The following is a 24,793-nucleotide window of genomic DNA, read 5'->3' as shown; positions in this document are numbered from 1 at the left end:
CGAACCCCCAACCCTGGAGGTGTGAGGCGAACGTGCTAACCACTAAGCCACCGTGTCCCCCCCGTTCCATGAGTTTATTTTTTTAAATAAATCAGTTGAAGCATGGTTGAAAAGCAATATCTGACTTTCATTGGTTAACATTCATAGATTTTTTATATATTATTACTTTTGTCAGATTAAAGTTTTTTCTGTGACCATTGTGAGTTTTTCTTTCATTGACCGAAGGGTACCAACAATTTGTCCACGTGTGTATATATGGTGAGGTGCTTTGGAGTCTCGATCAGAACCACATCCTCGTGACTAGTTCACCAGGTCAGACACTAAGCACACCCTTAAGAACATTGTGTGAAACCCAGTCGTTTTATATCATTGGCATTAATTAAAGAAAGCAGGCCAGAACAAGCCCATAAATTAAGACACATAAAACGAATCATTAAATTATGACTAAAGAAACGGAGGTGTATTAACGAAGGACGGGGCGGTCTTTCTGTACAGAACCGTAAGCCGTAAACAAAATACCTCAGCTGATGAAATAGTCGAGGTTTATTTTTTATTATATAGTAGGGAATATATTTATTAGCATCTGGATGGATTCACGGATGGACGGATGGACGGATGGATGGATGGATGGATGGATGGATGGATAGATAGATAGATAGATAGATAGATAGATAGATAGATAGATAGATAGATAGATAGATAGATAGATAGATAGATAGATAGATACTTTATTGATCCCAAAGGAAATTCAATGCCTAGCCTTACTTCCTAATTCTATGTTATTAAATAAATAATAACATAGATAGATAGATAGATAGATAGATAGATAGATAGATAGATAGATAGATAGATAGATAGATAGATAGATAGATAGATAGATAGATAGATGGATCTTCTTCAGAGTGCATCTGACACATCATATGGACCCCCGCTCATTAGAAATCAGTGCAGCAGATTTGTAAAAAAAAATTAAAAATTAAAAATAAAATTAAAAAAAGGCAGATTTACCAACACTAGGACTTATAAAGTAAATATTTAGTCCTCAGATTCAGTCTAAATTAACACATTAGCAGGAGCTGCACTTCCAGTGACTTTTTATCCATCTGTAGAAACGTTTCTCAAACTTGACACACTGTAAAGATAAAAAAATTTAAAAAGTACCTTATAGCACAGATTTGATTTTTATGAGCATAATTAATTATCAATCATCAACTATTTCAATGTTCTGCTCGTTATTTAAAAGTGTGCAGTAATAATTTGTCTGCTTCCCTGTGTTTTGGAAGGTTCCACCAACATTATTTATAGGCTTTAACTGCTTTTGAGTTATTGAGATTTGAACTAAACACTTTCAATTCAATTTAGCAGGGTAATAACTATAAAAATGTAACAATAAATAACAATAACAGGTTTAATAATAAAGCTTTGTGATTTCTGCTAATAATAAAAAACATTATGGACCCCTTCGGCTATGGTTCACTGTGAGAATGATGGCTCTCAAGTGACGTACAGGAGACGATGATGAAAATGAATAAAAGTCTGTAGAAGTCTGTGGAAAGACTTTGATGCTAATGCTAATGCTAAGTGCTGTAGTGACAGGAAGTGAAGATAGAAAAAATCTAAAGAAAACACTGAATATACAGTTCAGTTCATGTAACAAAAAGTGTAGTACATGTAAAGAAGGATAAAGGGGAAGAAAATCTTTTTAAAAAGTAAAATTCATGGAAAAAGTTTCTTAATTAAATGTAGGAGAGGAAGTGTAGTATGCAACAACAACAACAAAAAACCACCACTGTTTTCTTACTCGAATCCCTTCTGAGTTCCTCCTCATATCTTTATTTGTCTATCTTTCCCTCTGTGAATTTCCTGCTCTGGTTTCTAGTTGGTGGAAATCTATTTCACTTGCACTTGTATCTCTGTCAGTTCCTTTAACAGCAAGATGCTCGGATTGTGTTTTGCCTCACTGTAAGTCTCTTTGGATGAAAGAGTCTGCCACAGAAATAAATGTAAATGTAAATGTACTCAGAAGTGCTACAAACCCACAAACACACACAGAGAGAGAGAGAGAGAGAGAGAGAGAGAGAGAGAGGGAGAGGGAGAGAGAGAGAGAGAGAATACAGGAGTTGGAAAGCAGTGTAACATATTGTCACAAAGCAGTAACTCTAAGAGGAAATAGAGCCATATGAAGTTAAACTCATGAGCACTCGCTACAAAGGTCGCTGATCACAAAAGCAAAGAAAGAAAGAAAGAAAGAAAGAAAGAAAGAAAGAAAGAAAGAATAGTTCAGTTTGGCTGAATGAATCAAAGAAATTAATTAATTAAAACAATTAAAACAACAAAAAGAAGAATCCCATTACAATTAATATGGCAATGAAAAAAAAAACATTTCAGTTTTGATGGTTGACAACAACAACAACAACAACAATAATAATAATAATAATAATAATAATAATAATAATAATAATAACAATAACAATAACAATAACAATAATAACAACTACAATAATAATAATAATAATAATAATAATAATAATAATAATAACAATAACAATAATAACAGCAACAACAACAACAATAATAATAATAATAATAATAATAATAATAATAATAATGGGGGGCACGGTGGCTTAGTGGTTAGCACGTTCGCCTCACACCTCCAGGGTCGGGGTTCGATTCCCGCCTCCGCCTTGTGTGTGTGGAGTTTGCATGTTCTCCCCGTGCCTCGGGGGTTTCCTCCGGGTACTCCGGTTTCCTCCCCCGGTCCAAAGACATGCATGGTAGGTTGATTGGCATCTCTGGAAAATTGTCCCTAGTGTGTGATTGCGTGAGTGAATGAGTGTGTGTGTGTGCCCTGCGATGGGTTGGCACTCCGTCCAGGGTGTATCCTGCCTTGATGCCCGATGACGCCTGAGATAGGCACAGGCTCCCCGTGACCCGAGGTAGTTCGGATAAGTGGTAGAAAATGAATGAATGAATGAATGAATAATAATAATAATAATAATAATAAAGAGCGGAGCATGACAGTGAGCTGTTCAACCTTTTAATAAAGAATTGGTTTGTCTTCTTTTCTATTTTTGGACTTGTTTTAGATGGATGTGTTCACAATGAGACGAGTCCACAGGAGAATTCAAGACACCTGCCCCTAATCCCTCTATTCCCTCTTCCTCCAGATACAGCTCTCCTCGTTCCCCCCAGACCGAGACCTTCTTGTCTTATTCACACTTGACAGATAAATTGTCTCTGCACTTTGCCCTATCAGACCACCAAATATATCCAGCACTTAGGCCGTTAGTCACCCTGTGCCTGCGAAAAGCCCCTTGATTCCTTCTGCTGCCCGGTGCAGACCCCCACCAACGTAGTCACGGAGGCAGTAAGAGTGAAAGCACAGGGAGGAAGCGAGATGATGAAGATTGCAGAGATGATCGTCGTAGAAGACAGAGAGAAGCACAAGATAGAAATAAACCAAGCATGAAACACTTGGACTTACTCATTCATGCAGAGCAATATATCAAATAATGAAATCAAGGGTTTCAGTTAATGTTTATATCAGAATGAGGAAAAAATATCAGATTTCTGTGATCCATGGTACCAGGCCGGCTTTCAGGAACTGCTGTGAACAGACTGGTGCAAAAAAACAAAAAACATAAATGACTAAACTGCCTAAAACTTGTAGAAAGGCAGCAGTTAAACAACCTTTTTTTAAACTACACTTTACATCACTGTTGAGCAGTAAAACAATTTGGCAGCTGAAGATAAAGAAGGAAAAAGACCAAGCAAGACCAAAGCTTTTTCAATTGTCTGTCCAGATTGGCAAGCCTGTGTACGTTGTAGTCTCCGATAACTGTTCACTACTAGCAGGAACAGCTGTGGTGTGAATGACATGATCTTCTTCTCTCCTGTTGAAGTTCTTTATAACCTCAAGATTATAACCTCGGAGGATCATGCCATTAAAAGATCGGCTATTATACATTTTCTGTTATATATTTATTTCTGTTTATTAAGCTTAGATTGCAGTAAATCATCACTTCTATAAATGTGGCTGTGATTTACGTTACTATTGTCAGAGCTGCTGTTATATATAGAAAAACTAATCAACACCTTCTGACCAATCAGATTCAAGAATCTATTAGGAATGAGAACAGCCAATAAAAACCTTTTTGTAAATGAAATATATATTTAATCTACAGTATGTACTATTACTACATAGTACATACTGTAGATTAAATATATATTTCATAGTATATATTATCTCTCATAGTATATATATATATATATATATATATATATATATATATATATATATATATATATATATATATATATATATATATATTATTTATTTCTGGAAAAATATCTGAAGATGCTCAAAGAACAGATCCAGTAGGATAAAAGCCTGAAAACTGTCTTCACTTTATTTATTTAATCATCTTTATTTACTTGCATGAACAATCTCCACACATCCACAGTTAAGCAGATGTCCGTGTGTGCGTGTGTGTATGTGCGTGTGTGTGTGTGTGTGTTTAATTTCATCATCTTCCTGCATAAACTAAAAAAATCTTTAACTTCTCCTTTGTTTCCAGATTTGCCTTAGGATAAAAATATTTTCCTTCCTCTCTTCTCCGGATCTGTGATTTAATAACATCTTCATAATCATGTAAATAAAAGTATGAATAATAAAGAGCTGTAAAGCCCACAAGTCGAAGGATTCCACCGAATCCGCTCCGCACTTACACATTTCATTACCCTGCCTCGCGGTGTAGTAAAAAGCCTGCGTGATTTACTCGGTAACGTCGAGGAGTCACAGCTTGTCTAAGCTTTTATTAATCTTGTCTTGTAATTCAGGGAAATTAAATTCAAAAAGCATTTGCATCAGTTTTGCACATTATTGTGCTTTAAAAAATGATGTCTTGATGATCCGGCCTGATCGCATGCAAAAATAAATGTTACCAAAAGAAAAAAAGATGAAGAAAACATTGTTAAGATTGTTTCAATGTTTATATTAACAGATACTATACTAATGAATATGCTAATTAGTGTAATATCACATATGTTCGCATATTAGATTACAAAGTAGATGATTGGCTCTCACTTTTTGTGATGTAATAACACTTTCCGTTCAGTACAAACTCAGATGCTATCATTAGTCAGCAAGAAGAAATCCTTGCAGCTGAGTTCGACTGTATTTTTATGCATGGAGCCAGACAGTTTTTCACAGCGAACCCTTTGCTCATTGTCTTTCAGAAGACAGAAAGCTGTTCGTGGGCATGCTGAACAAGCAGCAGTGCGAGGACGACGTGCGGCGCTTGTTTGAGGCCTTCGGCAGCATCGAGGAGTGCACCATTCTCCGAGGCCCTGACGGAAACAGCAAAGGTTAGACACCGTGGATTCTACTTTTTCATGTTTGTGACGTATAACTAGTGAAGTATACATGTGTGTTTAAGCTCGTAAAGTCTTATCTGTCCTCAAAACGCGAAAAAAATAAACGTTTTGCAGTTATCCAAATCCTGGCGTCTAAGAGAGCAAAACTGACCGTGCTCTTTAGGTAGGAGGGACAAAGTGCGCTCCTCCCTGTCCGTCACAGAGAGACTAGCCAATCATGAGCACCTGTTAGCTTATAGGTTATGGGAAAGGTTATAGGTTTAACCCAACACACACACCATGAGTAGTTTGAAAAAAACTGACCGGTAACCAGAAGTTTATGGCCTTAAACCTTGGAGAGGTGGCTGCTGGGTGAGAATTAGGCAAGATTCAGTTTAGCGTCAATGTGTTTTATACTTAATTGCTTTCGTACATAAAAGATAATGTATTTTTTATTCCATTTCTACATCATATAATGTTTTTTATTATTATTATTATTATTATTATTATTATTATTATTATTATTATTATTATTATTATTATCACAGACAACACTATTACAAAAAGCCTTTAAATGAAAATCCTTGCCTCAGCACAATTCATAATATTCCCAGCATGCATGAAAACAGTCAGTAGTAACTGGCATGTGTGTGTGTGTGTGTGTGTGTGTGTTTGTGTGTGTGTTCTGGCTTTACCAGGCTGTGCGTTTGTGAAGTACTCCTCTCATGCAGAAGCTCAGGCGGCCATCAGCGCACTCCACGGCAGCCAAACCATGCCTGTGAGTACCGAGTACACCTCAGCTGGGATGGAGGATGCGTTCCATCTGGATTATATTACTGACTGTGTGTGTGTGTGTGTGTGTGTGTGTGTGTGTGTGTGTGTGTGTGTGTGTGTGTGTGTGTGTTTTAGGGTGCCTCTTCCAGTCTGGTTGTGAAGTTTGCAGACACAGATAAAGAACGCACCATTCGGCGCATGCAGCAGATGGCTGGTCAGATGGGCATCTTCAATCCTATGGCCCTGCAGTTTGGAGCGTATGGAGCCTACGCACAGGCAAGAGCCCTCCCTCTGTCTCACACAAACATTCTCTCTCTCTCTCTGTCTCACACAAACATTCTCTCTCTCTCTCTGTCTCACACAAACATTCTCTCTCTCTCTCTCTCTCTCTCTCTCTCTCTGTCTCACACAAACATTCTCTCTCTCTCTCTCTCTCTCTCTCTCTCTCTCTCTCTCTCTCTCTCTCTCTCTCTCTCTCTCCCTCTCTCTCCCTCTGTCTCACACAAACATTCTCTCTCTCTCTCTGTCTCACACAAACATTCTCTCTCTCTCTCTCTCTCTCTCTCTCTCTCTCTCTCTCTCTCTCTCCCTCTGTCTCACACAAACATTCTCTCTCTCTCTCCCTCTCTCTCTCCCTCTGTCTCACACACAAACACACTCTCTCTCTCTCTCTCTCTCTCTCTCTCCCTCTCTCCCTCTGTCTCAGACACAAACACACTCTCTCTCTCTCTCTCTCTCTCTCTCTGTCTCACACAAACATTCTCTCTCTCTCTCTCTCTCTCTCTCTCTCTCTCTCTATCTCTCTCTCTCTCTCTCTCTCTCCCTCTGTCTCACACAAACATTCTCTCTCTCTCTCCCTCTCTCTCTCCCTCCCTCTGTCTCACACACAAACACACTCTCTCTCTCTCTCTCTCTCTCTCTCTCTCTCTCTCTCTCTCTCTCTCTCTCTCTCTCCCTCTGTCTCAGACACAAACACACTCTCTCTCTCTCTCTCCCTCTCCCTCTCTCTCTCTCTCTCTCTCTCTCTCTCTCTCTCCCCCTCCCTCCCTCCCTCACAAACACAACAGACACAGACACAAACACAACAAACACACTCATTAATATCATGAAGCTTTCTGTAAGGAGATGTTTGATTAACATTTATCATATATAACATTTATATAACATTTAACACTCCAGTGTCAGCACTTGTCTTTGACTTGACTTGTCGTTTGTGTAACTGTCAATTGGTTTTCTGCCATAATAAAGTAACATCAAAGTTGTCTAGAGGTGATGGGACAGGATTTCGATAACTAGTGCAAGGAACAGTATAAGTAACTATAAACAAAACAATGAGAAAATACTTTAGGGTGGACAAAATATCTAAGCTTTATTATATTATATTATATTATATTATATTATATTATATTATATTATATTATATTATATTATATAAGCTGATTTGGACATGGGTGTGTGTGTGTGTTTAGGTGCAGCAGCAGGCAGCATTGATGGCATCTGTAGGACAGGGAGCGTATCTCAGTCCTATGGCTGCGTTCGCGGCAGCTCAGATGCAGCACATGGCCACTATCAATGGCCTGCCAGGAGCCCCCATGACCCCTACATCAGGTGAGTCCTAACACACACACACACACACACACACACACACACACACACACACAAGCACATCCAGTTTAGTCCATTTTAAAGTATGAACTCATTTATATACTTACTTATTATCATCTCTGTTCATTCTAATGCAAATAGTACACTTTTTTTTTTTACCTTGTGCCCAATTAGCTTCTGCTTCCTAATGAACCAATTACCATAAACGAGAAATACTTTAGCTTTTAAAGATGAAATGTCTTTTTAATTATGAAATAATTGTTATTTCCAGCTCGGTGCAGGGCTCCGTTATTATTGCCAGGATTTTATCACCGGTTTGTTTAATTAGTGGGGTTTTATTTATTTATTTATTTATTTATTTATTTTTATTAAAGTTCTGAGTATTATTCTACAGCTGGTGTTTTTGTTTGCTCTTTACTAAACTGAGTTAATTTGAAATTAAAGTTAAGGAGAACTGAGAAAGTTTGAGGAAAGATAGTTTGTTAGGAGAGTAAAAGATGTTGCCCTGTGCTCTTTTTTCAGGAGGTAGCACACCCCCTGGCATTACCGCTCCCACGGTGACCAGCATCCCCTCTCCAATCAGTGTTAACGGTTTCACAGGACTGCCCCCTCCACAGGCTAACGGCCAGCCGCCCACCGAGGCCGTGTTCACCAACGGGATCCACCCGTATCCAGGTCTATACACATATACACTACATACTGTACATGACTGTAGTAATAAAGTTACCAGAGAAATATTCAGGACAAAAAGTTCATTTCAAAGCTACAGGAGGTGAAATCACATGTTTGTCACTGTTTGTCATTCGCAGAATCCTTATTTTCCAGCATCATGAAATGTAAATGCAGTAAAATCGCCCGATGTGTGTGGAGTTAGGTTCTTCTTCATGTGTTTTGGGGGTTTTCTGTTTAAGTCCAATAACATGCATTGTACTGTTGTGTGTGTGTGTGAGATTGTGCCCTGTGGTGGGTTAACATCGCGTCCAGCATCCCTAAGACTCTGAGTCCTCTGAGATAGACTCCGGGCTCCCTGTGACCCTGTGTAGGATAAACGCTAAAGAAAACAGATGTCCAAAAGCCTTCTCGTATCCCTGATTAACTTTTAAAGCTACCTTTCAATGTTTATAAGAGAAGGGGGTTAAGAATAAGCAACTGTTTTCATAGGGGTTTATTTCCCAGCTAGAAAATGTTAAATTTACATTTTTACAAAAGCTTGATATGTTTAAAACCAGGAGATTGGTTGCATGTTAAGGAGTAATTGATTAAGGATCGTAACACAAGTAACACACACACATGAGATTGAAGATAACGGTTATTTTCTTGGGTGGAATAAAAGAGAAAGAGAGAAAACTGAATCATAAAAACATATTTATCCCTTTCATAACCTTGTTTTCTTTCGCTCGCTACTCGCTCCATTTAAAATGAGATTCCCATTTTTAAAATGAGTTTCCCTGCTATTTTACTTGATATCATTTTGGATAATTACTTTTACTTCAGCTAGCATAATTAAACACACTGTTTATTTTTGTTCATCATCACTTCCTGCCTTTATTCTCCATGTGTGAGCTCTCAGAGCAGACTTGTTGTTTCCCAAATGTATACAGGAAGTATAGCTGTAGTGGAGCTTCACACACAAACACACACACACACACACACACACACACACACACACTGAGTTTTTACAGTGTGCATGTTGCATCTCAATCTGGCAGAAATTCAATTTGTGTTTCCTGGCTGTGTCTCAGTGTTGCAGGAGGTGGTTTTTAGGGAAGACTCGGAGAAGGGCGGCTTGGGCGTCGCTCAGCGGAGTTGTTTTGGGGTACAGGGAAGCTGTTTCCTCTCTTCTCTATCTGAAGGTACCAAAACGCCTTCATCTTTTTTTTTCTTTTTCTTTTTTTGTTTGTCCTCTGTGCGTCTTGTCTTGTAGAGTGATGTCTTTTGTGTCTATGGGTGTTTGTACATTGTCGATGTGGCACGGGTTTCTGTCTGTAGTGCGTTAGTGTTATTTGATAGCAATTGGCTTCATTACTGCATAGTCACTGCTTATAGTATGCATGCATGCAAGGTATTGTGGGATTTGACACCATTCAATTTGTTGAGGTAATAGTTAGAACAGATGTGATCAGCATGCTTTAGAGCCGCTTCCCTGATCTCATATGTCAGTGCACGTTCCCGGGTCTTTAAACCGGGAAAGTGAGATTTACCTAAAAGCCGAGGAAGTGGAGACTGCGTCGTGCTTAATGAAGAGTGATATAGCAGTGTGTATATTGCCGCAGGAGCTCAGGGTGGATTGATGTGTAGTGTGTAGGTGTAGATGTATATTGTTCACCATGCGCGCTGTGGCTGCCAATCTAGCTCTCTTTCACTTTCAGGAAACTTTGCCAGAGCTCAAGATCCTTCCTACAGCTTAATTGTTTTGGGATGGAGTGAGAGTAAGTGTGGGGAGGGGATGAACTCACTGACTCCGTGCAGTGTTGCCAACTTAGTGACTTTATTTCTTAATGCGTTGCCTTTAGTAACTTTATTTCATAAAAACAGCCTAGCGACGACAACAAGTGGACCCAGTAGGTACCTTTGAATCACCACCACTATGCCAGCCCACTGACCAATCACGGATCAGGATTGTTCTCAGTGACGAATCACCGAACCCTGTTGTTTCTTAAGGACCTATTACTTTTCCCAATCACTGCTCACTATTGTTTGTCCCACCCACATTTTACTTTATCCTTTGTTTTCTTTAGTATCTCCGTTCTTCACAATGTTTCAGAGTAGTAAAAATTGTTCATCTTCGTGATCATGGCAATTCCTGGGAGACGCAAATGATAAAACACTGACATTTTGTGCATGCGTTATCTACGTATTTGCCTTGAAATTTACAGCCAATACTGATCCCAAGATTGTATGCCCACACCAATTATGACCTCTCTCTCTCTCTTTCTCTCTCACTCTCTTGCTCTCTCTCTCTCCAGCCCAGAGTCCCACAGCAGCTGATCCCCTTCAGCAGGCATATGCAGGAGTCCAGCAATATGCAGGTCTGTCACTCAGGCTGCTCTGTCCGTTCATGCATGCCGCATGCTTGTAATCAACAAGTGTTAGCCCGAGTGGAAGTGTGTATATATATACAGTATATATGCGACACTGTGTTCGTGACAGATACGTGTGTAAATTGAGGTTCTGACACATCAACAATCTGTGTGTCTCAGCAGCCTACCCAGCTGCATACGGACAGATCAGCCAGGCCTTCCCTCAGCCTCCTCCTATAATCCCCCAGCAGCAGAGAGAAGGTGAGATTTGCCTCTTCGGTGTATTTCTGTCTACAGGAACCCGAATACAGGGCTTGCATTATAGCTTCTGGCATGATTTCAACATGATTTTGCTGTTGCTGACATTTTTTTTTTTGTGGATTGGGAATTGAACCAGATTAAAAACTAAGCCCAGTCAGTCAAATGTCGTAATAAATTCTATCAAAATTTAATCAGATAATGTGTACTGTGAGCAGTGTCACAATTCAAAATCCATATCTCTAATCAGCTCGATTCTGTTCTTGTCTCTCAGCATGAAAAACATTTACAGTAGGATGGGAAAAAAAATCCTATTTTATTTCCAACTTCAAAGCATTAATGCCTTGCCGATAAAAATGCTGGTTGTAGCTTCCATCTAAGTTCAGCAAGCATTAGTCTATAGCTTTGTTCATCAGTTAATGGTGCAGTTTATCTGTTGTATTTATTCTAGTCCGAATTATAAACTCAAAATACGTAATTTAACTACTATTGTAAGACTTTATTTCATTAAAGGCACACAGTATCCATGAAGTCAGTTGCCTTACTTACAGATACAGGATCTACTTATTGTACCTGCTAGGGGCAGTGGTGGTGGAGCAAGTGGTTTTGGTTCTGGGTTGTTGATTGGAAAGTTGGGGTTTAAGCCCCAGCACCATCACCACACTGCCAATGCAGGGGGCCCTGAGAAAGGCCCTTAACCTTCTCTGCTCCAGTGGTGCTGCATCATGGCTGACCCCAACCTACAAAGTCGAGCCATACAAAGAAAGTATTTCACCGTGCTATAATGTATATGTGACGAAAATAAAAGTCTTCTTCTCTTGTACTTGGTCGATATACATACATACTAATCGTGACTAGTCTTTTTGGAGCATCAGCCAGTCACTGCTATGCACTGCTAAGACTATGATGCTTGATGTGAAAGCTGTAGCTTTATAGCAACGTACGTGAACATGCTCTGTGTATAAACCAAATATTTGTTGAGCGAACAGGCATCAGCTGGATTTGCTGATGCTACACAATTACAAAGATGCCTGCGGCTATGCCTCCCTCCAGTGGCTGCTGTGCTGAAAGATGCCCTTGCTTGGAGTAATATCATAAGCTAATATTATCCACACCATACTGAAGCAATTCATCACTTTTACGGTTAAGAGAATAAAGCTTGTCTAACTGTATTGAAGGAAAAGTGAAAATATTCCTCATATTGAACAGCACTGATGAATTGAGTTATAGCTGCTATATTTCAAGATTGTAGCAAATATGTGTGGAAACAGAGATCTGATAGAACTGATAGTTTCTCTCTCTCTCTCTCTCTCTCTCTCTCTCTCATATATATATATATATATCCAGGCTGCTTATTCTAATTTCTCCTTTTATGTCTTCTTGTCTGCCCTCACCTCCTCTTCATTCTCCTCATGTCAATATATTCTCTCTTTTCTTCCAATCCCCAACTTTATCCCGCTCACCTTTTGTCTCGCCTCAAATCTCTCTTTCCCGGCTTCATCTCTACCTGTCTGTCTATCTTTCTTCCTCCATCTCTGTGCCGCTCCGCAGGGCCGGAAGGCTGTAACCTGTTCATCTACCACCTCCCTCAGGAGTTTGGGGATGGCGAGCTGATGCAGATGTTCCTGCCTTTCGGTAATGTCATCTCCTCCAAAGTGTTTGTGGATCGGGCGACAAACCAAAGTAAATGCTTTGGTGGGTAAAAATGATAAAACACCTGCAAAGATTACTATCATTCTTATTCTCTCACTACTAATGTTTTGACCTCATTTCTCTACCACAGCTAAGGTTTTATAAAATAAAGACGAGGCGCCCAAAAAATTTATAATACTAATTAAAAAAAAAAAAAAAAAAAAAAAAAAAGACAAACGAGAAGAAGAGCGGATTTTACTCAGTGATCAGTGAGGAACACTGGAATGGAAAGAGGAAATTTGCTGAGCGTGCGAGATGTGTTGATGTGCCCTACTTGTAACAAAAATGAGTATCTATATTCAAATGAACACTATCTCCGGCTCCATTGGCTGATTCACTTATCAGAGGCAGTATATGCTTGAAGGAACACAGCGCTACTTGATTTGAGCTTAATATAAAGCTCTATAGTTAGTAGGACACTTTGCTGAGACATGAGGTGCTGAAATACTGACTACGTTACAGTACAGGAGAAAACTAGGGAACTAGATGGAGAACAGGTTCAGGTTTTGGAGCTTCCTATTAATACAATAGCAATGAAGGTGGTGTTTTGTTTTAGTGAGAAACTTCACACAATATTGTATTGTAGAATTGGTTTACACAGATATGTTTAGACAAAACACACTCTTTAATTTTTGTCTGTTTTAGAAATATATGCTAATGTTTTGTACAAGTTTATATTTTGTCCAGTGTAAATTCGGCCAGATTTTGCTATAGTCCTAATGTTAACTAAAATGGTTGCAATTATTTTGAAAATCTGGAATTTTCCTCTGCGATGGGTTGGCACTCCGTCCAGGGTGAATCCTGCCTTGATGCCCGATGACGCCTGAGATAGGCACAGGCTCCCCGTGACCCGAGGTAGTTCGGATAAGCGGTAGAAGATGAATGAATGAATGAATTTTCCTAAAGCCCTGTTTCTAAAATATACTTTAATCTCTCACATAATATCTAGCTGTTTCCCACAACAGTTGTAGAATTAATCTATTATCCATATACAGTATAGTCAAATAAGTACTTTGTAGTTTCCAAACTTAAATCCCCAAATAAAAACCTTATCCACAAAATCGCAACTATACTGTACACCCAGCAACTCAATAATCCACCTAAAACCTTAAAACACAAAGAAAAAACGATACTGCAAACCCAAACCTTATACCACAAACCCTAAAGTCCAAAGTCAAACCCTAAAACATAAACCTTAAACCACAAACCCTATACCCCAAAGTCAAACCCCATAAAACATAAACCTTAAACCACAAACCCTATACCCCAAAGTCAAACCCCATAAAACATAAACCTTAAACCACAAACCCTATACCCCAAAGTCAAACCCCATAAAACATAAACCTTAAACCACAAACCCTATACCCCAAAGTCAAACCCCATAAAACATAAACCTTAAACCACAAACCCTATACCCCAAAGTCAAACCCCATAAAACATAAACCTTAAACCACAAACCCTATACCCCAAAGTCAAACCCTAAAACATAAACCTTAAACCACAAACCCTATACCCCAAAGTCAAACCCCATAAAACATAAACCTTAAACCACAAACCCTATACCCCAAAGTCAAACCCTAAAACATAAACCTTAAACCACAAACCCTATACCCCAAAGTCAAACCCCATAAAACATAAACCTTAAACCACAAACCCTATACCCCAAAGTCAAACCCCAAAACTCAAACCTTAAAACGCGAACCCTAAACCCTAATGTCAAACCTAAAAACTAAGCCCTTAAACCACAATCCATATTTCCCAAATCCAACATCACTAACCCAAAAACTAAAACTTATTAAACCACAAATCTAAGAATCTAACCATAATTCCTATAAACAAACAAACCTTCCATCCCAACTCCAAAACCCAACATTCAGACCCTTACATCTAACACCTAACATCAACTGGATTGCAATTGCAGTTGCAGACTAAACTCTTTGACCAAACCCTAAAGCCACTACCCTACAACACTCTAAGGCCAGTCCTTAAACCCAACACCACAATCCCAAACAATAAATCCAGCACCCCAAGGCCAAACCCTTACCCTGCCACTAAAATCCCAAACCTCCTCAACCTCTAACCCCAAACTTCACTTCCCAGCCCAGAATATAACACCTTAACCTCCCAAACATATACCCACCACTCCAAAGGTCTCAAAGGTTGACATCTCTGCAGTATAGCTTAATCATCTGTAGGATGCTTGGCCCAGAATGTTTATACCAGACATCTTTAATCTTAACCTAAGACTTTTGCTCTGATCTTGCCAAAAATGTAAACACTTTAACGTGTGGGTGCTTCCAATAAATCTATCAGTTCCCTGGCTATGCTGCTACTTTTACAGCAAGAGCTGCTGTGCACAGCTCTTAACCATGCCAAGGTGCTGAGGTATATCTCTGTCAGAATTCTGATTTATTCTGAGTTGTACCTCCCTTAGTCTGAAATACATACTGCACCAACTGCGGGGTTTCTTAATAAAGCTGAGCACAGCAATCACATCATGTCATATTGAAGGCCATATCAGGGTGATTCCACGATCGGGGTGCTGTTCATATCCTACTGATATTATATTTATAAATATGCATGTATCCATCAACTTTAAGGACATTTTAAATATAGGTAAAGCGGCCTTCGCGGGACGTTTAAATAGATAACGAAAATCTTGTTTTGCCTGTCACATACACTATAGATACATATAATAAAATAAATATATTTAAATAAAAAAATAAAATATTTATTCATTTGCGTTAATGTTCTAATCGGTATAATATCTCAAACATTTTCTACATTATATGCATTGCAACTTAATGTAACTTATACTGTAGTTCATTTGTCTTCAGATAAACTGCGTTACATGAACACACACACCCCTATGAAAAATCTGGACTCTTCCACAACAATGTTGCATCATCCACATTTTCTGATGATCACAGGAAGAAGAATTGCTCTTGTCGTTTTTTCTATTTTCAGTGCTATTTTAAGGAATTGAAGTAAATGCTTCGAACGATCCTAATTTTCGGGTTTTTAATGACATTTCTTAATGAAACATCTCGACCCTGGTACTCATTTAAGTCACTCATATAAAACGGTTTTCTTAGATTAAATGATGGATTTTAAAAAAAAAAAAAAAAAAAAAAAAAAGCTTTTATTTTAGGACTTTTACAGGATAAATGTCACCCAAACGATCAAAACAAACATCAAAGCAGTTGCTAAACATCTGAATTAATGTTGGAAAAAAAACAGAAATTTCTTCTGTTTTAAACATCTTATAAATCCCACATTCTCATGTTTAATCTGTTGATCCTGAGTAAAGATCCTGGTTTGTCGTGTATCGTACGCTAAGTTTTGGAAGAGATTCTATCAGAGCGAGACATAAACAGCTCTCTGTTCTGAATGATTTGGTTTTAATGCATATTGTTTTGTAGGTTTGCATGTTCCTGTGTCGTTGGCTATTGATATGAGTGTGTATGCTGTTGTGCTGTATGGACTGGTTTTGTGCCTAGCTGTTAAATGTTAACGTTCTCCTCAGGTCATGTGACTCGAGTAACTGTGGTCGATGCTGCTTTCGCTGTTTCATCTTTACGCCGTCATGGGTGTCTCTTTCTTTCTGTCTCTTTCTCAGCTTTTGTTCTCATCTGGATCATCCTAACCATTTGACCTCTTATATCTTGTCTCATTCAAAAGACATGTCTTAACTTGCTGTCCTTTCTGTCTCTCTCCACCTCCTCCTTCCCTGCATCATGTCTTCAGGCTTTGTGAGCTTCGATAACCCAGCCAGTGCCCAGGCTGCCATCCAGTCCATGAATGGCTTCCAGATCGGCATGAAGAGACTCAAAGTACAGCTCAAAAGGCCAAAGGATGCCAACCGCCCTTATTAGCCCCGCCCCCTGATGTCCCTCACCCTGGAGGTGAAGGCCACTGTAGCACTGGGGGAACAACAGGTCAGACCTACACCTACAATTATCTCTATACCATATAACAATGATGCAATAAGAGAAAAACCTCCACAAGGCCATTTATAGCGACAAAATATTAATAAATATCTCAAGGTCATCTCAAGATTTGATCCAAACACGACCTCGAGCCCACCTCAAGGTCAACTGTCAGAATTTCTGAAGTATATTTTAAGGAAAGTTCTGGAATACAAATTAGCAACAAGAACGAACTGTTTTGTGAGTAAATCGCAAAAGAAAGGTTTGCCCTTAAAAGAAAAAAAATCACACTCTATATACATAACATAAGAATTATATATTTTCAGCCACAGGATGTTCAGGACAACTGAAATTAACATGCTGTTTAGTTTCTCGTGACTAGCTACAATCCATTCGTTTTGTTGTGCTTCAAGAGAAGGAGAAAATGTCAGGAATCGAAAAAAATTATAGCTGCTATAACGTAAGTGATAAAAGAAACTCATTTCTTATACAGACCTTCCACAACAATATAAGAACGTAACTATAAGCTAATAAAATGTGCAACGGGTTTGGTATTTCATTAAAAAATGTTTGTGTTGGAAAGTTGTTCCCGTACTGTATAAAAGGAATAAATCAGTTGTTATTGAAAAAAATAATCAATTTGGGGTCGGTACCAGTAGGTCCGCTTCGTCACAATTCCTTGTCACAGAGTACATTATTTCCCTATAACAGCACTCCATGCTTTATGAAGCAGACACTCGGGCACTGAAATATTTCTCCGTGTTCTGTGTAGGGTGGAAGTCCTGATAGAATTAGTTCTCCCTGTGGTTTATCACCCTTGCTGTCATTTTCACTGGTTCCCTTTGTCTCAAACCGTCCTCCTACTACTGAGGCGCCTGAGACTCACAGCCTGCTTCTCCGCCAAATAACTCAATAAACTGACATTACGTTTTTTTTTAAAAAGAAGAATACAGGACTGATTTCTTCTTCTTCTTCTGTTTGTTTTAGGTTTTGTAGAGTGGGAACACGTGTTGATGACATGACTAACACACAAAAGAGACACAAAAGGACAAGCTCAACGTGGCTGGTGGTGTGGACGTGAGACTGAGGGGACGTGTATTGGACATGCGGCGACGCCACAGCGCACGACACATCCATCACCTGCTAAAAGCTCAGTGGACCTTTAGGAGCTCGTTGGAAACTCGGGAGAACTGCCGTGTCCCACAACCATATCGGACTCCCTTTTCTAAGTCTCCACAGCCTGCCTGATAGGAACCCTGCTCATTTAGAACCACCGAAAAATATAAAAAGAATAAATAAATTTTTAAAAAAAATTAAAAAGAAGAACAACAGAAAGTGACTCGACAAACAAGGCAAAAGAAAAATAAAAAACTCTTTTGAAAAATGCTGAAAAACCTTTAGGGGGAAGGGATGTTGTGTTATAATGGACTGAGAAAGTTTTTCAAAAAAAAAAAAAAAAAAAAAAAAAACATTTTAAAAAAGAATTTGAAAAAAACAAACTTTTTGGAAGGATCCGACGCTTCAGGAAACAAGCTTGGTGTGGTTGTGGATGGCCATCTTTATCTCGGAGTGCCTGTCCGTTTCCAGAAGCGAGAGCTGCCACGAAGAACTGCGGCCGCACTCCTCTGGGAGACTTAATCCGTCATTCCTTAGTTGTGTAGGGACCAAAAAGACCAAAACTTTTTAATCAAAAACGAAAAAAAAACCCACGAAAAAAAAAAAGAGAGACTCGTAGCTGTAACATACTCAGACCACTGCATCTCCTTTGCTGTGCCAATCGGTTTAAGAGTTGTATTTACGAAAAAAAAAAATATGTATAGGTAGAATATATAAGATTATATGTATAAATGCATACATATAGATTGCTGATACGCTTTTGAATACTGGCTAAATCATACGAGACGCCCTGACGAGGCTGCTCGCTTCGCTAGTTTACAAATGGAAAAAAAAAAATCTCTCTATTTTTTTTTTTCTCTCTCTCTCTCTCTCTCTCTCTCTCTATCTCTTCTCATTTGGGCTGAAGGGTACATGAGAAGGGTTGTTCCATATCGCAGCCTTACCTTTTTTAATCTCAACATCCTGACCTTGTAGTTTAAAAAAAAAAAAAAAAAAAAAAAAGATATAACAAACCCGTTTCTATTTAGCGTACATTTAATATGTATATGTATTGCAAAACCCGAAAAAAAAAAAAAAAGATGTATTCATATATATATGCACACCTCCAGCGTATATATGGATACATATGATATTAATCCCCCCCGATCCTATATGTATTTATATGCATATATTTTATATGTGTGTATATATATATAGAAGCAGCTATTCAATATGTAGAAGTGTAATTTTTTTGTAGATTTAAGCTGGAATTTGAACCACCACTCTGCTTGGAATTTAACGGGAAGAGACTCATATCTGGCAGCTCTCGAACTGCAGGCATTCCTCTTTCTGATAACCTTGTATGCCAACACACACACACACACACACACACACACGCACACAGATGAAGGAGTGTGTGTTTAGAGATCGATGTATATATGTGTATATGCTACTGAATAATGCAAAAAGGCCTCCTCTCGTCCGAGAGTTTTAAGAGAATCAGGCTTCAAGAGATTCAGGATCATTTCCACAGGAGCTAGGATGGAACGTTGCGTTATCTTAGACATATCTGCCTCTTGGCCCTTTCGTGTACCTTTGCAAAACCACACACACACACACACACACACACACATGCACACAGAGATACAAACACATATTATATTGCAGTATTGCGCCAGCTTTAATTTGAACCGTGACACTTTCCGATCTCCTGCGTCAGTGGTCAGTGCATGTAGCGTCGGGTTGCCAGCAGGTGCAGGTGCACGGCGTCACCTGGTTGCCTCTCACATTAGCACTGTGCTCCGAACACTGCTAGCCGCCATTGAAGACGACGATATCGACGACGACGATGATGATGTCAAACTCGCCAGAGGCACTGCTCTTTTTTGCAACCTTCAGCTTCTTACTCCTTACACGCGTCTGAAAAGTCGATCCGTTGCCATGCAAATCGCAAAAATACAAAAAGTCGTACATTTTTTCGCTTAGGGTTCCGATTCAGCGGGCATTACAGTACGTTTTGCAAAGCTTAAAAAAAAAAAAAAAAAAAAAAAAAGATGAAGAAGAAGAAAAATTCGCATCTCCATCCACAGTGTGTTTACAAGTGTTGTTCAAAGAGCTGAGATGTATTTTGCTATGGTTGTTTTTGCTTGGGTTAGAATAAATGGGGAGGGGGGAGGTTTAGGGGTTACGTATCGGATTCCTTGCGGATCGTCATAAGAAGGTCAGCGCCTTTTTTTTTTTTCTCTTTTCATGCTTTTGATTGAATTGCTGTATTATACAGGTTGTAAAGGATTTCCGAACTCACTCCAGGCAGCGAGTTCGTTATATTGATAAAGATTTCGTTCAAAAGAATGTCGCATCGCACCATCCGGACCTCTTCGGTAGATAAGCGTTCAGGTACACTAAGAAAGCTCGCTATGATGTACAAACAGTTGTATGATGAAGTGCTCTGAATCCATACCTCGCTCCGTCTCATACCGCGCGTCCGTCTCAACGTCTCACCGTCTCACTTTCTGCTTTGCGATTTCCACTCATGCAACGTTTCAGCTACAACTGTTTACATGATTTTAAAAATGTATGGTTGATAAACTACCAAGAAACAGAGCAGAAGTGTTATTATTTTATTATATATAAATATATACATAAACTACTGAATATACTGTAAATTTTTTTTTTGCTCTGTTTTTTCTCTGTATATAGGTTTGCATATTTTATAGGACTTTTACTTCTATCTACAAGGACTGAATGATTATGAAACTTTAAATTACATGAACACAAGAGTGAAACTTGGCATGGTTAAGGGGGGCGGGGCATCCGAGGCTGAAAACAATTGTGTGGCCCAGTGGGGAAAATGGCCGCCAAGGTCTACTGCTTATCTTTTCTTGGAAATGTAGATGACCGTTATGTCTGATATTGCATTGTTTTAATCCATTACGATGTTCTACAATCTGCTGTGTGCTTTTCTGCCCTCACTGAAACCCTGCACTAAAATCTACGCAAACACTCTCACTGTTTCAAATTCATAAGAACTCAAACGAGCCACACGGCTTAGACAGTCCGTCCAGGATCGCACCATATTGCGATTGCAGAAATTAACGCAAAAATCCACGATATTCGCAGGAGCTACCAATTTTTGATTATAGATTGAGAATAGATTTTACACAGATTTTGGCTCTTTGTGTGATGTCATCATAACACGTAATCAGACAAAGGCCTCTTTAATTCAGATGAGAATCATGTGCTTGCAATTTCATCAAATTAAGCAGTTTTTTTTTTTTTTTTTTTGGGGGGGGGGGGGGGGGGGACGAAAACTAATTTTGAAAATGAAAAAAAAAAAAAACATTTTTGTGAAAACTAACATTTACATCAGGGTGGAAAAGTACTGACATATTCATATATACATATCATTTTAGTTCATTTCTACATTCCCTGAGAAATATGGACTTTTAAACCCAAATAACTTGCTATAAATCTCAAAGATTTAGTCAAATAATTTCTTTACCAAAAATCCAATCAATCCCAAATCCATTATCCGTTTATAGTCACATTAAATGATGTGGAACATCAACAAAACAAGTATCACTAACATTCTTTATCATGAAGCTGAACAAAAACATGAACAAAGCAAACAAAAAAAAAAAAAAACACTGTAATTTTTACCAAACTTTGAAGATTTTCCTAAGGAGGAAACCCCTAGAACTGGAGACTCCTTCCAACTCCTTCTTCTTTCATGAACTTCACCACACCAAGGATTTTATTTATTTTTTTCTGTAATAAAAAAGCGCATGTTAATAATGACCGTGTAGCCGGGACCACTGTCCGAGCTGCCGACCTTCTGACCAATCAGATTTTGAGAATTCAACACACATGTATGTTAATCATTAACATTTATTTTAAAGGTGTAGAAGTGCATTTTAATAAATATCATACAGTATCAACTGCCTTTCACCACAAAACCAATTTTTAGTTAAACGTATTTAGATTTTTCCACCCTGGATTCATTCGTACGAAATCCTTCAAACCGCTCTGGCTCGTTTGAGTTCCTGTGACTCCTGCGTGAGATCACGATGCTAATCCATCTGACTCCTCAGCCATTCCTTTCTATCTTAGCGCTTGCTATCTTCTTGAATTTCAGTACAAAAATCATCCCAGGGCACAGAAAATGGCAAGCAACAAATGGTTGAAAAGAAAAGAAAAGTTGTGAGAATTTTGAGCACATACTGAGGGTGCTGGGTTTTCTGTGTGAATGATTGCCAAGTCTATCCCAATGAGAGAGAGAGCTATTAGCAGTCAGAGTGCTTTAACTGCTCCTGCTGTACCTCTGAACTGCGTATTCCTTCTGCTCCCTGGACTCTCGTTTTGTAATTTTACTGAATGATGCGTCTCCGCTTAGCCCGATAATAAAGCACAGTCTAGAATAAACCAGCGTTACGCCTCCCCGATTTCCTGCTGTGTACAAGCCTTTTTATGTGGTGTTTTATCTGTTTGTTCATTTTTATGAGCTGGAGCCATTGCTGATTGTAGACTACAGCCAGTTCACATGATCGAGGTGTATTTATACAGTATACAAACACTTTTACAAGCTGGCTGCCAAACCTTTGGCCAACTACAATCCAAAAAAATTCAAAATGTATACAGTAAATGTTTCATGTGTAAATCAAGGTTGTCTGAGTCAAGGGGCCACAGAAGGGGCCAAAATAATAAAAAAATTTAAACCTGTTCTAAGTTGCGGCTCAAACCAGATAAAAATGTATTAAACAATTCGAAACTGACTATAGTTTTTATAGAAACGTGAATTCGTAGAGCCAGATTACAATAAATTTCTCAAACAAAAATATGTAATTAAACAATAAATAAATGTTTTTCAATAACAATACCTTAAAGCAAAATGAGAATATTTCAAAAATGACTACAAAAAATGAACACAAAGCAAAACTTATAGGCTGTTTGATTTTCTCTCATATGCCATTTTGCCCAAGCTGGATGCTTAGCATCTGTTCTTGCCTGCAAGTTCATTCATGTTTGGGGTGAGGTTCTGGGCTGTGGAAACTCTCAGAATAGATTGGATACGTGCGACTTCTCAGTGAGACGACTTCAGTGTGCGGTTGCGTTCAACTTCAATGCAGAGAAGAGTTGCTCAAACAAGTATGTAGTACCAAACAGGAAGAGTATTCGAGAAGCTTGTAGGCGAAGCCGAAGCAGGGACATTTACATTTACAGCATTTGGCAGACGCTCTTATCCAGAGCGACAGCTGAGCAATTGAGGGTTAAGGGCCTTGCTCAGGGGCCCAATAGTGGCAGCTTGGTTGACCTGGGATCTAACTCACAACATTCTGATTGGTAGCCCAACACCTTAACCACTAGGCTACCACCTGCCCTAGAGGAGAATAGGTTTGGTGCTCATAGCTCTACGCTACACGCCAGATCTTGCAATGCATTATGGGATAAGTAGTATGAGTGCAATTTACCGGCAGGCTATTAATAACAGACGTGAAATTATCTCGCGTGCCGGATATAATTGTATCACGGGCCGGATGCAGCCCAAGGGCCTCGAGTCTGACGTAAATGTTTCATCCACTCGGCTGTTACGAACGTGTTTCAACCGAGTTCATTTCGCTTTGATAAACGTCTGACAGGACGTGGAAATAGGATTGGAAATTTTGGCACGTTCTGATAATACACAATATAATGAAATGCAAACACTCCATAAGTGCAGCGTAAGTGTTGTCCAATATACAGAATTATTTAAAAATAGTGTCAGCAGGATTTGGCAATGGAGAAGCGTTGACATTTCATTGCACACTGCAAACAGGAGTGCATATCTTCTTAACAAATAGTTAGATGAGAATCAAAGCTCTTTACTTAAATTAGTTTTTAAAGAAAACTGTAAATAAAACAAAAAACGACTTTTTATTTTTACTTCTTAGTTTAAGTTCCAGATCTTAATATGCATGATATAACAGTAATAATCACTACAGCTAAATACCTGTATTTCTATAATTGTCCGTCATTTATACGTCATTATTTATTACGTTAGTCAACCAGTAACTTAAAAAGGATGAGACTAATCGACTAAACTTTAACAGCTGTTACAGGAAATTCCAACACAAACCGAGACGAAAGTACCGACCCGTGGCTCTGACGGAGCTTTTATTATATAACTAAAGATTTCATTGATGCTGCACTGCAATGATTTACAGAGCAAGCGGGAGTGAGATTCAAATATTCAAGTGAACCTTATTGTGAAGTGATATCGAAGTGTTAATACCCATTAAAGCAAAAAAGAAAAAGAATCAAAATACCAGCATGGTCTTGTGAATATGACTAGAACTGGTTTATGAAATACATTATATGGCCAAATTCATGTGGACACCTGAACATCATACCTGTATGTGGTTCTTCTTCAAACGGTTGGCACAAAGTCTAAAGCACACAATTGTAGAGAACGTCAGTTTTCCTCCTCTGAGACTAAGCGGTCTAAGAATGCTCCAGCATGACAATGCATCTCAGATTGATCAAGTATCTGTGGGATGTTCTGAAGAAACAAGTCCGATCCACGGAGGGTCCACCTCCCAACTTTCAGGGGTTAAAGGATCTGCTGTTAATATCTGGGTGCCACATACCACAGAGGTCTCACAGAGTCCATTTCTTGATGGGTCAGAGCTTTTTTGGTGGCACAAGGAGAATCTACATAACATTAAGGAGGTGGTATTAATGTAAGGAATGTGTAAGGTTCTCCAAACCGGTGGCACAAAGTTTGAAGCACACAGTTGTATAGAACGTCAGTTTTCCTTCACTGAAACTAAGATTTCTAAGAATTTTCCAGCGTGGCATCATACCTGAGCACAAAGGGAGCTCTATGAAGGCATGGCGTGTTGAAGATGGAGCGGAAGAATATGACTGAATCACTCACTATTTTTGAAATGTTGTGTTCTTTATCTAATGGTGTAATGGTGTGAGCTTAATATAAAAAAAAAGGTTGAAATGTGCTCCAATACATCATAAAAAATACATAAAAATACATCATATATACAGCTTCAACAATAAAATTAGTGGCAGGTGAAG

At 38.8% G+C, this 24,793-nt stretch overlaps 1 protein-coding gene across 3 annotated transcripts in view; it reads left to right on the top strand.

Annotated features, from left to right (window-relative positions):
- Window positions 1–18,056, top strand: part of celf4 (CUGBP, Elav-like family member 4) — an 83,384-nt gene extending 65,328 nt beyond the window's left edge. The window contains exons 4-14 of one of the 3 annotated variants that reach the window (XM_060891170.1): window positions 5,239–5,367; window positions 6,054–6,133; window positions 6,265–6,405; window positions 7,599–7,737; window positions 8,257–8,409; window positions 9,477–9,587; window positions 10,701–10,763; window positions 10,938–11,015; window positions 12,564–12,707; window positions 16,452–16,642; window positions 17,621–18,056. In XM_060891170.1, coding sequence (XP_060747153.1) covers window positions 5,239–5,367; window positions 6,054–6,133; window positions 6,265–6,405; window positions 7,599–7,737; window positions 8,257–8,409; window positions 9,477–9,587; window positions 10,701–10,763; window positions 10,938–11,015; window positions 12,564–12,707; window positions 16,452–16,579 — 1,166 coding nt within the window. In that variant the 3' untranslated portion in view covers window positions 16,580–16,642; window positions 17,621–18,056. Of the gene's footprint in view, window positions 1–5,238; window positions 5,368–6,053; window positions 6,134–6,264; window positions 6,406–7,598; window positions 7,738–8,256; window positions 8,410–9,476; window positions 9,588–10,700; window positions 10,764–10,934; window positions 11,016–12,563; window positions 12,708–16,451; window positions 16,643–17,620 lie in introns of all 3 variants that reach the window. The other 2 variants (XM_060891171.1, XM_060891169.1) reach the window with 2 other exon arrangements.
- Window positions 18,057–24,793: the final 6,737 nt, after the last annotated feature.

This window comes from Tachysurus vachellii, chromosome 17 (assembly GCF_030014155.1).
Source record: "Tachysurus vachellii isolate PV-2020 chromosome 17, HZAU_Pvac_v1, whole genome shotgun sequence".
Classification (NCBI taxonomy): Eukaryota; Metazoa; Chordata; class Actinopteri; order Siluriformes; family Bagridae; genus Tachysurus; species Tachysurus vachellii.
This window is presented reverse-complemented; position numbering and strand designations above follow the sequence as displayed.